Source organism: Hydractinia symbiolongicarpus, chromosome 14 (genome assembly GCF_029227915.1).
Source record: "Hydractinia symbiolongicarpus strain clone_291-10 chromosome 14, HSymV2.1, whole genome shotgun sequence".
NCBI classification, from domain to species: domain Eukaryota; kingdom Metazoa; phylum Cnidaria; class Hydrozoa; order Anthoathecata; family Hydractiniidae; genus Hydractinia; species Hydractinia symbiolongicarpus.
The window spans coordinates 16,525,398-16,542,014 of record NC_079888.1 but is presented as its reverse complement, the minus strand read 5'-3'; the positions used below and the strand labels follow the sequence as shown (position 1 = coordinate 16,542,014).

Sequence of the window (16,617 nt, the reverse complement as noted above, 5' to 3'; positions counted from 1 at the left end):
CATGTTAAGTAGAAATTGAGTACGCAAATACTAGTGGTCATAAATTTTAAAAATTGCAGTTTCGCCCTAGCATATTTTGGCCAAAATGGCAGTTCTCACCTAAATGTGAGTGTCCATTCACGATTGACTGTCCATTTACATCTAGTCCCTACTTACAGCATGGATGTAGAAAAGAGGAGATTAATAGTGCACATTGAAATTCTATTCAAAGTGCTATTGTTTTGGCATCCCTTTGATATCCATACGTGATGTGCATTTCACTGGATTGCAACAAAAAACCATTACAACATCCTTCAGCGCCCCATTTATTTATATGTAAAAAAACGTGATTTTTAGACCAAGCACTCAGGCGAACACTGAGTTGTCATAGCAACTTTTAATTATCCTCGTTATTTAAAATATCCGCTTTTTAACCATTTTTTTAACCTTGTGTACAAAGCAGAATATGGACAAAGATTTACTACAACTTAGCATGATAAAACTATGAGTCAAGAGTGAGTCAAAAATGGAAAAAAAGTAGAAGAGTTAATAGTTACTTTTTAAATGGTGTAATTTCATCAATAGATTCGACAGATATAAAAAACTTTGTTTGACCTATTTCCATTACTTTGATTTAGCTCGCACACAAAACACATATCAGCCATTTTGAAATGAACTATTTATTGACCCTCCAATTATTACGTAATGTTATAACTTATTACCATTCCATTGTTTTCTCGATCAATGAAATTTACCGAAACTGACACGCTTTAAAATTTAAAAAATACAACATGAATAGGTTTGCAACTGATTGCATCACGGATGAAAAGGGGATTAACCAAGAGTTTAATCCCCTTTTTTATTTCTACCTCCATGCTAACAGATGGGTGTTTACAAACACTTAGTTCCCAATGATTCCTAAAGTTTCACATCTGGTTCTCACATACAGTAAAGTGTCCACTAACAACTACGTGCCCATTCAGATTTTTACAGTGGCACGTGCAGTAACAATTAGAGTAGGTGTCCATTTACACTTACATTCTCACTATCCTAGAGTGTCTAGAAATTACTTTTGCATAATGCCTTGTTTTTTTTAAGACAATTATACATGTTTCTTAAAATTTTGACAGGATGAACAACTTAGAACTTTAAAGTTAAAGCATTTTTAGGGACAGTGTGAAATCTTACCTGCGGAAGCTGACAGATCTCTAGCTCGGACACTCTTCCTTGCGTCTTTCTTATCCACTGAATCTTTAGTAGTTATGCCAAGTTTTTGTGAACATGCAAAACAAATGCGCTTGACTTCATCACCCGAGTATGCCAAGCTAGCTCGATAATTTGAACATTTATCACACACCACCTGCACAAAAAACAAACAAGTTACAACGCCATTGTCACGTCAAGGCTAAATTCTCTTTAAAGTTATGAAATTCTTGGGAAATGAAAAAATACTAATAAAGAAAAAGATTCACACCCTTCCACATCCTCTGCAGTGATGCTTCCGATGCACCAATCCAAACTTTAAAGCGCACAGCATACACATGGTAACATCTTCATCTTTCACCCATAAAGGCGCAGTCTGTCCGACTGACTGTGTACTATTTTTTTTGCGATCTTCTTCTAACATACGTTCAATAGTCGAGCCTAAAGAAGTCATGAAGAATAACTGTCTCCAAAAGTGGGAAAATTAGAATGAGCGAGCAAACATTTTTAAACATGCGAATGAAGCCCTTCTTCACGCCCTTCAACACAGCATGTGGATTCTTTTAATTTCTTGTCCTCACTTATTCAGAAATTGTAGGGAAAAATCTGAATAAAATTCCATAGAATATCCATAAACCCACCTCTCCTCTCGTGAAGATCGATGACTGCAGCTCTTATCGCTGCCACCCACTCTTCCTTCTCCTCCTCACTGTGGGCTATTAAATCTAGTATCCTCTGCCGACTTTTAATACGAAATGAATTCTCTGGTAATGTCGAGTCTACTTCGTCGATACTCAATCCAGCTAAATCCATGATTTGCCGGACGCGAAGCTTTCCAGTTGCCGTCAGTGAACAACATAACAAAAAGTCGTTGAACTGTAAAAAAATTAAATAAAAAAATCAACCTTAGGAAAAATCAAAGCAAAATTTCTAAAGGGATTTCAAGGTAAAAATCACATCAAATGTTACACTTTCATACGAAATTTTACATATATTCTAAATTATGGGGTCATCACCATATATTAAATATTTGGCTAGGAACACATAAAATCCACCATTCAAAATAAAAGTTTGCAAAGTGAAAGTCCAGATCTCATTTACAGGTTCAAAATCAGTGATTACAACAGTTTTTGTCATGACATGACATTATAATTTATGTGGAATGATTAAATCCTTAAAAGTCAGTATCTGAAGGACAACATTTTTACCAGTGCGGACCTGTAAACAAGATTGCTACATGAAATTGCTCGGAACACCTACCAACATTACAGTTCGAGCCATTCTGTTACCACTTCTGGCTGCAAGCTTGGTAAGTTCACCTTCCTTCAAAAAGACCTAAAAAAGATGGAGACACAGTAAGAAAATTTTCTCTGAGAACAAAAAAATGGAGCAGCAAAACATTTTAAAAATACCGCAGCTAGACCTACCCTGCTGGCTGTGACTAAACTCTCGCTATGTAAGCCATCTTGAATTCTATCTTCGATATCGAGTAGTTTTTTAAATTTTTCCTAAAAAACAATGAAATAACTTCTATACTACAATGCAATTAAATTATTGGTTTGTTAGAATCTGTACACATAAGAAAGGATCAAATGCAGGAAAACATACATTTTCTTTCATGGAGTTGTTCGCATGTATAGCTGCTTTTGATATGATGACAAGTGAGGCTAAAAAATCATGCAGAATATTACATAAAAACTGATCAATTAATAATTCAACTTCAACTTCATTTCTTCGCTCACATATTAACAGTTTCATCAGGTTATTAAAAGTTATTTCGTAATCAAATTCAATAGGGATAATTCACAAAGAAATTTCCAAAATTTCAGGAACTCGTTTGTTGCCAGGGCATATGTGTTTGTGATAGTCACACGTAGATATAGTTCTCCACTTTTACCTAGATTATGCACACAATCAGACTAACAAAAAAGCACAGCTGATTCGTACTTAGTGTAATAAGTCTAAAGTTCATAATACATCTTTATTCGTACAATGCATGCCGGCAGCAATATAGCTATTTATTCTCGACAATGATGCAAGCGTAAATTTTTAACTTGTTTAGAATTAATGTAAATATTTTTAACTCGTTTGGTACATCGAAGAATGCCCGTAGAATTGTGAGAAATGGCACTCACCTTCAGACTCTTTTCGATCTGGAGAATCAGCTGGCAATTTTTTCAGATAATCTAATCAAAAAAAAATACAGCAAATAATTTTACCACCATTTTTTTAAATAAATCAATTTAAACCAGGCATTTCTTTCTGCTCCTGGCCACCAAAATTTTCATTCAAGTACTTTCTTGAATTTAGTTAACTGGTCCAATCCTTTATTGCAAAACCAATTTTTTTAACATTCTTTTACTTAGAAATTATTATAAGACGATAACCAGTAGAAACTAGCAAGCTTTCCTTAATAAGACTTTCAGAATAAACACATTACATACCTGGTAGATGGTAGATGGTAAATCAAGTGAATTTTATCTAGTTAATTGAGAAATGTACATGGATAATTCCATTTTACCATATTCTCAATTAGTCAAGGTGCATTTGATTTACTGCTTATAAGTTTCAAAAGAACACGATAGCTAAACGATTTACCCTGTAGAAGTAGTTTGTATCTTGGCACTCGCTGAACGGGCTCCAACATATGATGTTGAAGGGAGAGGTTCTCACATTCAGGACGTTTCTAAAAAATAACATGTAACTGTCTCAATTTACGCATGTCCACAATATTATGGGTTTTTTCCTCTTTTAATGTACTAGCTGGGACCTGGCGTCTCAATCCAGATGTACAGGTTAACAGCTCACCAGTTGGATTACTTAGGTAACTCAAATAACTAGTAAATAGAGTCTTAAAATGATGTTGGTTTACCTGTAATTCTTCCACTACTGCTGCAAATTTTGGTGACTTTTTAATCCAATGATTTAAAGTAGATGTTGCTTTGTCAAAATTCTTCACAAACTCTGTGTATAGCTGTAAATAAACATTAACGAAGGAAAATTTAAATAACATCCAGAAAAATGACATCTAATTAACGAAAAAAAAAATACATATCAAAAATGCAGTTTGTTTTACCAAGAGACAATGCCCAAGTGTCTTGAAAATATCACCAATCTTATCGACTTTGGCCCTGCAAAAAGAAATTAAAATACAAATTTGATGAACCAAGACAAACACCATGTACCAATTAAATTTACTCAATATTCCCAATATAATTTTGTATTGTTGATAACATTTCTTTTTAAAATAAATATGGTCGCTAAAGGTTTTCACCATCAAAAAAAACGTAACAAAATTATCTAACAGTCCAGCATCAAAAACAAATTTAAAAAAAAATCAAATTGCAGATGATTGAATGCCAACAAATTTTTTTTGCACGTATCTTTGCAATAAAATGAAACAGTGATGGAATACTAAGTTTTTCACATAAAAGAGAAATTTAAAGTACAAAAATGAGAAGATAGAAGAGTATGTAAATGGTAAATATTAAAAGGGCTAGTAGCAACTGTATTCTCGTTAAATAATAGTAAATTAGTTACTATGTGTGCCATCAGTATCTTCGATTAGTCGTTACCTCTTGACCAGTGGTATAATTATTCAACAGTTAGCACCACAAACGTTTTTTTTGTGGATACTTGAGGCATCGGTAGCCATACTTTGACATGAAAAGTAACTGTTACATGAAAGTATACACAACAAACTTACCACTCCATTATCCGTGCTTCTAATTCTGGTAGTAGAATTGTAGAATGAAATTTATAGATTGGAGATAAATTTGGGAAAATTTCATTTACAACTTTCTCAGGTATCATGTTGTTTTCTTTGGCTTCTTGTACAAACCGCTCATGAAAAACCTTGAAAGGAAAAAAACAGGTACCAGTTACTACTACTAGTCAGATTCTCATGGAGAAATCCACGTGTTTCGTTCCAGTTTCACATGTCATACATATTCAACACACCCCTATTAGTGCATCATTAACATTAAGTAACAATTGGCAGTCATTTCGAAAAGACAGATAAAGTAAGGCTATTATATTGATTTACATTTTCATATCTTAATCCTTGGCACAAATTTCTGTAAAAATTTTGGGTTAAATTCTAACAAATTTTCATTCAGATTTGATGCTCATCCTCAAAACACCTTTGTATTGTATTGTCAAGCCAGACTTGACCATATTCAATTCAAAATATTGCACTGAGTATTTCAGGTTTCGCAAGCACAATACCAATTATATAAGTGTTTCATAAACAATGAGTTATATGTGTCAACAAAACAACTAATTATTATTTAGGGTATGGCGAATATATCACGTTGATCAAAATGTTGCAAACATTAATTTTAAGCAATCCATAAATTTTATTAAAAAAATTTTGGCACAGAAAAAATGCAACTGAAACACTAACTTCGACAACTTACAATAGGTAGGACAATAAAGTCTGATATTATACCTTATCCAGCAGGTACAGTCTTCTGACATACCTGTAAAAAGATCAGAAGAGACTGGTGAAAATCATGAAATCTTGGGTTTCAAGAAAGACTTTACTTACTGTCCATGCGTGCGTTAATATGAAGCTCATTGAAACATACTGCATGAGATTTGATTTTATTGGAATAAATTATAATAAATAATAAATTTCACTTACGCTCTTTCAGTGGTCAAGATTTCAGTCACTATGTTATAGATTTTTCGTTCAGTGCCTTCCAAATGGGGCTAAAATACAAACACAGAAGATTTAGAAGCTCATTCTGCCATGGCTAATATAATTTCTAAGTCAGTCAAAATAGAACTTCTGTAATTGCAATTGAATGGAAACAGAAACACTTTTTACCATTTTTGGTATAGCTTGAGACACTTTCACGACAGTAAACTCCTCTTCGCCACTTGAAGCATCATCAAATTCATCCGAATCCCATCCCTCTTCGTCAGACATTGCTGGTGACACTGTTTCATACAAATGATTTTTTTGAGATAAGTTTTTATCTACAGAAGAAATGTCTTGGAGGTAATCTGGAAGTGACTGACGTCTTTTTGCTTCATCACTAAATGGTGAAGGTTTTTCGTCAGTGTAACTATTCGATATTGTTGCTGTTTTCGATTTATATTTGTTTCTTTTAGTCTTAACTTTTTCTGACATACTTTTTGGTGCTTGTTTTGATACAGGACTAACTACAGGAGATTGAGCTTCAATAGGCTCCAAATATTGTTCATGACAAGTAGGTGACTGCAAAGGACTAAACTTTGGGGATACTGGTGAAGAAACATCTTTTGGTGGTAGAACGGGTGGGCTTTCCTTTTGATTTGGCTCCATTTGTAATTTAACAATGGCGTATGGAACCACATCCACTTTGGTTGATCCTTGCTTTTTGGATGGTGATCGAACTTCATAGACAGGAACTTTTTCTTCCACCATAACTTTTGATGTTGGTCTATCATAGTTGTTTTCAATGCTTTTGAGGACTTCAGATGGGAGTGACACACTAAATTTATGCTTCTCATTCTCAACTAAATCAAGAGGTTTAGGTTTTAGTTTTGGTTTTGATGGCACACGTGGCTTAGGTATTGGACTTCCATTTGTGTTTTTTGGTCTTGGTTTCGGTACTGGCTTACTACTTAACATTGTCTTATCCTCAGCATTATTAATCTTATCGTCTATTTTATAATCTACATCACAAGCCGAACGACGTTCAAAATTTGATAGAAGAATCTGTACTGATTGTTGTTTTTCTTTATCTTTTAATTCATGTATATCTTCGTGCGACCCAACTGCTGTATACGGCGTAAATGTTTCTTCTGTTGGGTCTCCAATTTCATAGTTCTCACCTAACAGATCATCCGAGGACTATAAAAAAATAAACCTCTGATAAGAAAGCATTTAAATAGCTAAAAAAAATTTAAAATTAAAAGAATGATTTTGGAGTCTTAAAATGGTCTTCACAAAATGTTCACACACCAAATAAATTAATTCTGCCACATCACAACCTCAGAATGTTTATAAAAAACTCAAAGCTACAATGCGTTTATTCTTGTTTACTTGAACATTAAAGAAACATAAAAGAAATGAATGCTTAACCAACAGTAATGACAAATATTATATGTAAATAACCACATACATCAGATCTGCTACGACTCACATACGAAATAAATTTCTTCTTGAAAAACATCTTCCTATTAGCCCCAATACAATTCTGTTATGCTGTAAAAAATCCTTAGGCAGTATGTACAAAAAAAGAAAGCAAGCAGACAAAAGAAACAACGATCAAATTTCAGAAATTATTTTTATTGCTTTCTTTGTTTACATTTTCCAGGGTTCATACAGTTATATTTTACATCAATATTGAACAAAGCAGTTTCATACTTAACACTTTGTATGAAGCTTAAAAATAATAACAGTAGCCATGTAACCACAACTTTTTAAAAAAATACTTTCAAAGAGGGTGCATAAGGTTCAATATTTGTTTACAAATCAAACAACAATAAATTTGAAATCATAAATAAAGCGTTAAATCATGAGATTCCCCTGAATAACTATGAAATTTACCCTAGACACGAATAGACATCAATGTAATTAGAGAAAAAAAAAGCACTGGCTTTTTATGAAGCTCTTGGTGCATTTGACAAAGCTTTTTCACACAAACGGGTTTTAGGTTTCAGGTTTCAGGTCCAAAACAGAAAAAACTTTAATTTAAAAAAAGAGATAGCAAAAGCATCTGGAAATACAAGACTTGGACTTATAACAAGTCTTGCAAATTAAATTATGAAGTATATTGTTATCCCCAGTAACAGGCAGTCAAGTGTTATAATTGATTGTTTAAGAGCAAGGGTGATGTCTAAAGTAGTAACTGTAAAGAGATGAAGTGGGTTAATCAAGTAAAGGAAAGTTTAAGCTTTGAGTTATTTAGGGGCTAGAAAGGATGGTACAATGTCAGGATTAAAAAATCATTTAGTGATGAATTTAATTTAAATCAACAATGTACATCAGATTTCTAATTAGTCCTTTATATTATAGTATTAGAAGCGCTGTCCATGGAGTTCAGAAGAGGGTATCCATGCGAGTTAATGTATCCAAAAGATTTGGTTCTTATAGCAGATTTATAAGTTGAATTAAGAGTTAGCAAGCGGAGGATTGAGTCAAGTTTATCTCCACTCTACCGCGTAAAGTAGCCGAAAAACAAAACCTGGAACAAAGTATGGTTACAAAATGGCTTCGACTGAAATTATCATTTTGTTTACTGCATTCAGCAATACTTTGAATTAGGATCAAGAGATACAAAAAGAAGAATTAATAGATGTCGAAATATCAAATGAAATGAGCTGACTTGTTAGCTAAGAGAATTTCTGTACAACAGCATGAATGAATTTCTTGTATTTTTGTTTTTTATGTCTTGAGCGTGTATGAAGAAAGACTTGTTTCCGTGTACAACCTACATTACATTTAGAGTTAAAATTAATTGAAAAGTTTAAGAAGTGGAGGAAAGGTCTAGAAGAGAAGGGTTGAGAGTGAATGCATCAACGTCTAAAGTTATGATTAGTAGCATTGAAGTCAGATATGACTTTGTCGTTGGAAAGTGGTCAGGAGATGGGTTTGTAGCAACTCAGTTTTTTATCAGGCTTGTAAGCATTGAGTACATGGTTACAGTGAAGCAGGAAGATTTTGACCGTTTAAAAAGAAATGATATGAAAATGGTTAGGAGTGTGTGTAACACCAGTTTGAAAGACAGAAAGAATTAGATGAGCTAAGAAGCAAAGTAAGAAATTTTAGCATTAAAGATATTATCCAGGTAAAAAAGGTTGATGTAGCTGGGAAAGAATGGAGGAGGATAATTGGGTGAGAAAGTGTCCTGGGACAAATCCCAGCTGTAGATCAACACGACAACTTGGCAAAAGGTAATAAGGACTAACTTTATGCATAGAAATTTGAGCTCAGAACTAGCACAGTCTAGATTGAATAGGAAAAAGGTCATTAATATACCTTATTCAACCTATCCTAGAACAGGTTAGATAGGTTATTATTCATCATCATTCACTCGAAAAGAAATTTCCTAATACCTTTGCATTTAAATACAGCTGTAAAGCTGTTATTTTATAATTTTTTAATAGATTTTACAGAATATGTGTCATTCCAAAGACAGTTATCAATACAGAATTAACAAGGCAGAATCTAAGGGATAGAGGATGCTTAGTTTTTACCTTTTTATTCCTCTTTAAACTGTCTCGATATAGATCTGGATCAGATAAAGTTCTTTGTACTTCAGTAGTTGGTTGACTGTTTACATGGTGTGAATAGAAGCGTGCTCGAGTCTGCAACAACGGTTTTCCTGTGTCATCTCTTGGTCGACTATAGTTTAAAGCAGCAAATGTTACCATGCGCTTTGCAATTTTTTGTTTGATTTTTCGTTGATGTAGGTTCTGCATAATAGCCTATCAAACAAACACAATTTAGGAATACTACTTAAATTAAAAAAATCAACAGAATGACACAAACTGTCTCTCCTTTAGTATCTTACCAAGCAGTGGAAAAATACTAGCAGTAATGTTTTTAAGTAAACTTTAAAGGAGAGCACTCATTAACTGAAATAAATCTCCTCTAAAAAGTGTAATTAATTAACCTAATTTTATGAATTTGTAATTTTTATATAAATTTGAATGTAACTTAAACAAAGCTCAAATTTCCATTGTGTGTAGAAGTCACTGAAAACGAGTAAAACTAATTTAACGTGTCAAAAAATGCTTTGTTATTAATTTGTTTTTATATTTTAAAAAACTTGCGTTACATGTTTCACTTTCTATACAGCAGGTAAAGATAACATACAATTTTAACAACTGTAGAAAATAATAAAACGGTGTCAAAGAAATTGAACGAATGTACATTTGTATTTACCATAATCCAAAACATCATCAAATATAAAAAACACACCCCTAGACCCATAGAACTATGCGAAACAAATAATTATATTTCACTTTTCCTTTTTTTTTAGTGCTTTCAGATATTTTCTATCTGACATATAAAGCATGTTTCAATTGTACCTCTCACTATGATGGCGGTTAGGATAACTTTAACACATTTGGAAGTCTAATGCAGTAAACTTTTTAACTGTGTCTAAATATTATTAAAACCACATCACTATGCAATCAGAAATTAACTAAACAATAATTACTACTTTGTAACAGAGCATAATTTTTGAATCTTCGTGGGTTAAATCTCAAGTTGTGCAAAAACACCGATGTGTTAATGTAATAATGACTTATAAACCAATTAGCCGGGCGCTACAGGAAAATAGCGACCAAGGTTATGACGTCATGGACCGAACGCAGTGAGCTCCATGCAAACAACCGAGACCCTTACTGTTAAAAATACAACAAAAACTGAAAAGGTTATAAGGGTTATCACTAAGGATACATGAAACACGCAAATATTTTTTTTTTTTGCAAATTTTTGACTTCCATGTCATTTTATATCATTGGAAAGCTTATAATTCATAGAATATTTATTTTAAACTAATATAAATTTTTATAAATATAAACTTTTGACAAGAAAAAGATGAAAAAATGGAAACTATAAAATAACAAATAACAAACATTTTTTCTTGGTTCTTCTCAATAAAATTTAATTTGTTTACAAAGTTTAAATCTAGAAAACACAAACCCAATTTTTTACCACGTTTTAGGCTGAAAGGTACAAGCATTATAAATATGGAGACAAAACTAAAATATTATTGCTTTGGGTATAATGACCTCATAAACTGTGTCTGTTTTTTTCTTCAAAATGAAGATGATTTTATTACAGTGAAAGGGCAAAAAAGTGCAACAGAGAAGCACGAAAAGTAACTTTTTAATATTAATATGAAACTAGACTTTACAGACACAATGTTTTAGTACTCAAGTTGCGCAGTGTGTTTTTATGTTAGAACCTTTAGGTGTCTGTACGTCAATGGTACTAATATTCTTACTAATATTCTGCTTTAATGGTACTAATATTCTTAGGTCAAAATTTTTGTGTGAATTAATTTTTAGGAATTTTATTAGGAAAAACATTAAATTATGCAAAAAATAGCTAGAAAAATATTTCATGGGTACCAAATTTTATAAATTAAAAATTAGTGCAGTGAATGTAATTTATTTTATTGATACTGTTAACATTAAAACATCAGCCAGCAAAGACTTTGTTTTGTTATTCACAAATGATTATATCTATTGTCTCTTGTATCTTCAAAGGGAGAATTGTATACAAAGTGTTTTATTGTTAATACAACAATAAAAAAAAGTGGCAGATAGTATCGAGGACAGCTTAAGGCTATTTGGGTTTGCCTTAAACGTGTTTTTCGGTTTAAAAATGTCGACTTAGTCTAGAATTAATGGTCTTAAAATTTTGCTGGTTTCAGACAAAATGTATAAAAACTTTGAAAAATGTAGAATGCATACAGTGGAAAAACTTTATTTCATACAGTGGAAAAACTTCATTTCTCATTTTTTTTAATTCTGTTATTAGTAATATTTTCAGATTTATGTATTATGAAGACATTATTGCAAAAGCATAATAAAATCAACCAATTAATTAACTTTCTACACTTCAAACTTTACATCTCTCAATTTCTCATCTACAATGCAGTGCTAGATTTCTAATAACTATTATTAGTGCAGGCCTACATTTTTTACCTGATGAAGAATTCCATGAAATCCTACATTTTCTTTCTTGATACTCAACCTCGTCATTGCATAAAATATTTTTCAGCAACAATTCAAACAGGTAAAAACTCTGATCTGAAAGCAACACCTTGGAAGTTCGTTTAAATCATTAAAATTAATAGCATGTCTAAAGTGTCACTATAAATTATAATACTCTCTTTGGCACATGTATAGAACAAATAAGATTGAAACATAAAAGAAGGATAGATATATAATAGAGGAGTAATTAGAATACCATGGATATTTAATATACATAACTGGTTTTCATCTAGTACTGTTTGAAAAATAAATATGAGAACTGAACAACTGCAGCAATTACACCAACCCAACAAAACAGAAGTTACATCAGAAAAATTCTTTATAATCTCTGACCTTTGATAAACTTTTAAAAGTAGAAAAAAAGAAATGTAATCTAGTACATTACTATACGTAAATAGTTTGACCTTTCACTGCCTGGCTGTTAGGATGGTGCACATTGTCAAACAAAAGTGTTGAGTATTCACGATGATCAAAAATTAAATATGTATATAATGGTAATTATTTTCAATAGTAGATATTTAAACAAGTGGACAAAAATTTAACAATTTTTGCAGATAGACGTTTGTAATAGATTTTTTGTAGGTAATATTTTTTAAGACGTAAAACTGGTCATGACGTAAAGCCTGTCATGATTGGTCATAATAAATTGAGACCAATGGTATTTAAATAGATGAACGACTGAAAAAGAAAAGCAGGTGTTGGGACAGCGAGATGAACATGGTCATGGAGGAGGCCACTTTTTGTATAAAAGCTTGCAGAGCTAAGTAAGCTTAGCGTTTCACATCACAGATATAGGCACCAAGTTTGTTTTTATTCATCTTATACGCAGAATACAAACTGCTCACATATTGCTTCCGATTGTTTTCCAAATGTGTAAATACACAATCATGTTATTAAACTGCTGTTTACTTGAAATTCAAATCGTTTAGTTATGTGAATGTACTGAATTGGTTGCCTAGCAAGCATTACGTTGCAAAACATGTAATTAGAGGAAACCTGGAATTTGGTAAATGATTTGCTCGCTAGACTAAACACATCGTTAGTTCTCTAAGGTTTACAAATAGCTACATAATCTCTGAATGGGCAAAAATTTAACTTTATATTAACATTTTTTATATTCTTTACTCATTTTGGCTGAACTTCAGAATTATCACTTTCTGTAAATTCTTATCTGTGTCTGCATTGCAGCTTTTATATGATGACAAAGATTTTGCTGTATGAATCCTAAAGTTGCTTTCTTATTATGATTTTTCATCAGAACTTTGTGGCCTTGACATTCCTTAAAATTCACCTATTCATTGTTAAATTCTGCTTTTTCTTTTTCTAATGACGTTTTTAAAACACCATATAGCCTTTTTACACCTTTATACACCTTTTTTTATTTTTGACTCAACAAGCTCACGTTTTATCGCACACACATTAGATATACAAAAACAAGGGTTATTTTTGTTTAAAACGTTAATAATCCAAAAAATTTATTGAACGTGTTAAACAGGTTTAAAAATTAAAAGTAACATTCGACCTAATTTGTTAATTGAATTAACTATATCACGTCTTACTGGCTTAATATTTTTAAAATATATATTAATAAACATTTTTATCAAGAGCAAAGTATTGTGTACTACCTCAGGAGAAAAAAATGTTGGGAAAAAATCTTTTAAGAAATTATTTCTTGACCAAAATTAGGTTCCACAAAATCGCACAATTAGAGCTTATATCAAAGTTCTGCTGCTGTTCAAAAAAAGTTTTTTATTTGACACATACTTCTATGTTTTTTGTTATTATTTGGCTTAATAAATATTCAAAATGCCAAACCAATCACAAAGATTAATTCAGTATTCTCATCATAAGAGCATCCTATCACAAAAATATATCAGCAAAAATATGTTTCTTGCAACTAAATTTTTCGTTTAGTGGCATAATTGACTGGTATAATTTTAGGTTAAATCTTATCTGACCTATTTCTAAGGTTAAAATTGCTTTTATTATTATCTGAACCTGTATCTTAGTCAAAATTAATATGCCATTTAAAACAGCTTATAAGCATATCTGAAAAGGGCTAAATTCTGGAACTCAGAAAGTATAATGGTAATAGAATTATTTTTTGGCTTAATTTTATCAAACCAGCCTAAAACCATATGAAACCAAATCTCAAGGCAATATTTTAATTTTTGCTGAAATTATGGGACTGAAAATGAAAACTATATAACCTGATTTAAACTTATGTTCGCTTGGCTTGAGATAATATATTGCAGTGGTGAGCTGTTCGATAGCCACCACTATATCTTTAGTGGATTCTGGATTTAATTATAAGCCAGGTTGAGCACTCAATCAAAGTGTGACTTAAAATAAGATTGTGTGCGATTTGTCTCAAATTTCTTCATATAGCATGTCTATAGGTCTAGCAAAAATCATTTTACCAAAAATCTTCTTACCTTTTCAATATTTGCTTACAGGTTTTAATTCTTCCTCAAAATGACTGCTTAATTTTCTTATGCCTCATGCAAAATTATGTTTTATCAGATTGGTCTGAAGTACACCATTCAATGATAAAATGACTCTGACGGTTAACCTACTGGCTTTTCATATTTTTTGTGCTAATTAAAATATATAAAGTAATAAAATATGCTTCCTAACCACAACCTGATATGAATAACGTAAAACGTGTGATATACATTTTGTAAAAAAAACAATTTCTAAATTATTTTGTCTATAAAAGACTCAGGTCTCTCAGCTAGTAATCTCATATAACATCATTCTCTACATAAAGCTACAAATTAAAGCTCGCCACTTGAAGACAAGTTGATTTTCTCTCTATTTGGTCTTACTTTGATTTTTTATTAGGAAAAAAACATGCTAGAGCTTATTCGCCATTTTATTATGTGACGCAATTATGTGACTATTTTCGTATCAGCATTCTGATGTCAAAAAGATAAGAAAATATACAAGATGCCCTGGGAATGAGGCCAGGTGTGTCACTCTAATTTGTTAAAAAGAAGGCCAAAATATATAAAAAAAAATATTCCATGACATTCAAACTAACAAAAAAACCTATACCATAAAAAACAGAAGATATAGAAAACCATAACATTGTTGGAATTATAAAATGATGTCAATCTTCTTTATCAACAGGAAAACAATTATAGAAGATGATTATTTTTTTCAAAGCGAAAGTAAATAAACCAAGAGAAAAGTGAAACTAAAACAACCCCACTTTTTTTCTTTTTATCACAATAATTGTGATGTAATTCATTTCACACTATTAAATTTTAGGTTGGCAATGGCAACTAATATATTGGCCACACAATTAAAGGTTATTTTCTGAATTTTTATGTGAGAATTGCAGTTTCTTTTACACATCACGTTACACAACTAAAAGAGAAATAATGATACAAAAAACACACTTTAGGTCTAATCTGACTTTTAAACCAGCTTGTGACAAATTTTAAGTCTGTCCACTAAAGCTAAAAATCATAGCAAAGTTTGTGCAAATTAACAAAAATAAAAATTGTTGAAAATGCCTTCCTCATTATATTTTTTTAATGCACTATTTGGAGCTTTAATTCCGTTTACAACAGCCATCCATTGAACTTTTGATCCAACTCCTACTTCCTATATCATTTACTTGTTAACAACAATTTATTTATGCATTTATTTACCTTTAGGTCAAAGATTAGGCTAAATAGTTATATTTGGATGTTAAATTTTATCCATACAATATATCAGACTAGCTACATTCAATCTACAACATCCCACTTGTCAATATAATTTAGGGATCTAAGAACCCTAGTAGTAGTGATCTTATGAATTTCTTAAGTTCACACAGAATGTAAGTTTTTCATAACAGTCTGTGAAATTTGTACAAAATGTGATGCTCTCGAAATACGAATTTCGTATTTTTTAAAAATAGAAAATACGAAATTCTATTTTTAAAGATAGAACCTACGAAATTCTATTTTAAAAAATAGAATTTCGTATTTTTAAAACTATTAGTGTATCAAGTGAGTGGTTGAATAAACTGAATAGAAAAATTACTCAATTTTACAAGTTTATTTTTAATAGGTTTTAATTGGATCAATGATTTCACAGGGACGTTTTCTCGTCATTTTAGAATGATATACGGCAACTTTAAAGCTTGACAGGAAAGTTTTCTCGACATTTTAGAATGAAATACGGCAACTTAAGAGCTTCGCAGGGACGTTTTCTCGTTATTTTATAACGAAATACGGCAACTTTAAAGCTTCGCAGGGACGTTTTCTCGTCATTTTAGAACGAAATACGGCAACTGTAGAGCTCGGCAGGCACATTGTCTCGAGATTTCAGAACGAAATACCGCAACTTTAGAGTTTCGCAGAGGGGTTTTCTTGTCATTTTAGAATGAAATACGGGAACTTTGAAGCTTCGCAGGAACGTTTTCTCGTCATTTTAAAATGAAATACGACAACTTTAAAGCTTTGCAAGGATGTTTTCTCGTTACTTTAGAATGAAATACGGCAACTTTGAAGCCTCGCAGGGACGTTTTCCCGTCATTTAAGAATGAAATAAGGCTACTTAAGACCTTCGCAGGGACGTTTTCTCGTCATTTAAGAAGGACATACGGCAACTTTAAAACTTCATATACACATTTTCTTGTCATTACGATTAGGATTATGATTACGGCAACTTTTTAAAGAAAAGACAAGTTTATATTTCACAAGTTTAATAGGTTTT

The 16,617-nt window shown here is 31.7% G+C and overlaps 1 protein-coding gene across 5 annotated transcripts in view; it reads right to left on the bottom strand.

Annotated features, from left to right (window-relative positions):
• Positions 1 to 16,617, bottom strand: part of LOC130625801 (FYVE, RhoGEF and PH domain-containing protein 4-like) — a 30,344-nt gene that overhangs the window by 3,848 nt on the left and 9,879 nt on the right. For 2 of the 5 annotated variants that reach the window (XM_057440915.1, XM_057440912.1), the window contains exons 2-16: positions 9,373 to 9,603; positions 6,014 to 7,024; positions 5,828 to 5,895; positions 5,633 to 5,663; positions 4,889 to 5,037; positions 4,259 to 4,313; positions 4,055 to 4,156; positions 3,781 to 3,868; positions 3,318 to 3,368; positions 2,791 to 2,849; positions 2,610 to 2,690; positions 2,443 to 2,517; positions 1,824 to 2,058; positions 1,454 to 1,623; positions 1,168 to 1,339 (exon numbers count right to left, since the gene is read on the bottom strand). In XM_057440915.1, coding sequence (XP_057296898.1) covers positions 1,168 to 1,339; positions 1,454 to 1,623; positions 1,824 to 2,058; positions 2,443 to 2,517; positions 2,610 to 2,690; positions 2,791 to 2,849; positions 3,318 to 3,368; positions 3,781 to 3,868; positions 4,055 to 4,156; positions 4,259 to 4,313; positions 4,889 to 5,037; positions 5,633 to 5,663; positions 5,828 to 5,895; positions 6,014 to 7,024; positions 9,373 to 9,597 — 2,572 coding nt within the window. In that variant the 5' untranslated portion in view covers positions 9,598 to 9,603. Of the gene's footprint in view, positions 1 to 1,167; positions 1,340 to 1,453; positions 1,624 to 1,823; positions 2,059 to 2,442; positions 2,518 to 2,609; positions 2,691 to 2,790; positions 2,850 to 3,317; positions 3,369 to 3,780; positions 3,869 to 4,054; positions 4,157 to 4,258; positions 4,314 to 4,888; positions 5,038 to 5,632; positions 5,664 to 5,827; positions 5,896 to 6,013; positions 7,025 to 9,372; positions 9,604 to 11,838; positions 12,052 to 14,342; positions 14,650 to 14,964; positions 14,984 to 16,617 lie in introns of those variants that run through there. The other 3 variants (XM_057440914.1, XM_057440916.1, XM_057440913.1) reach the window with 3 other exon arrangements.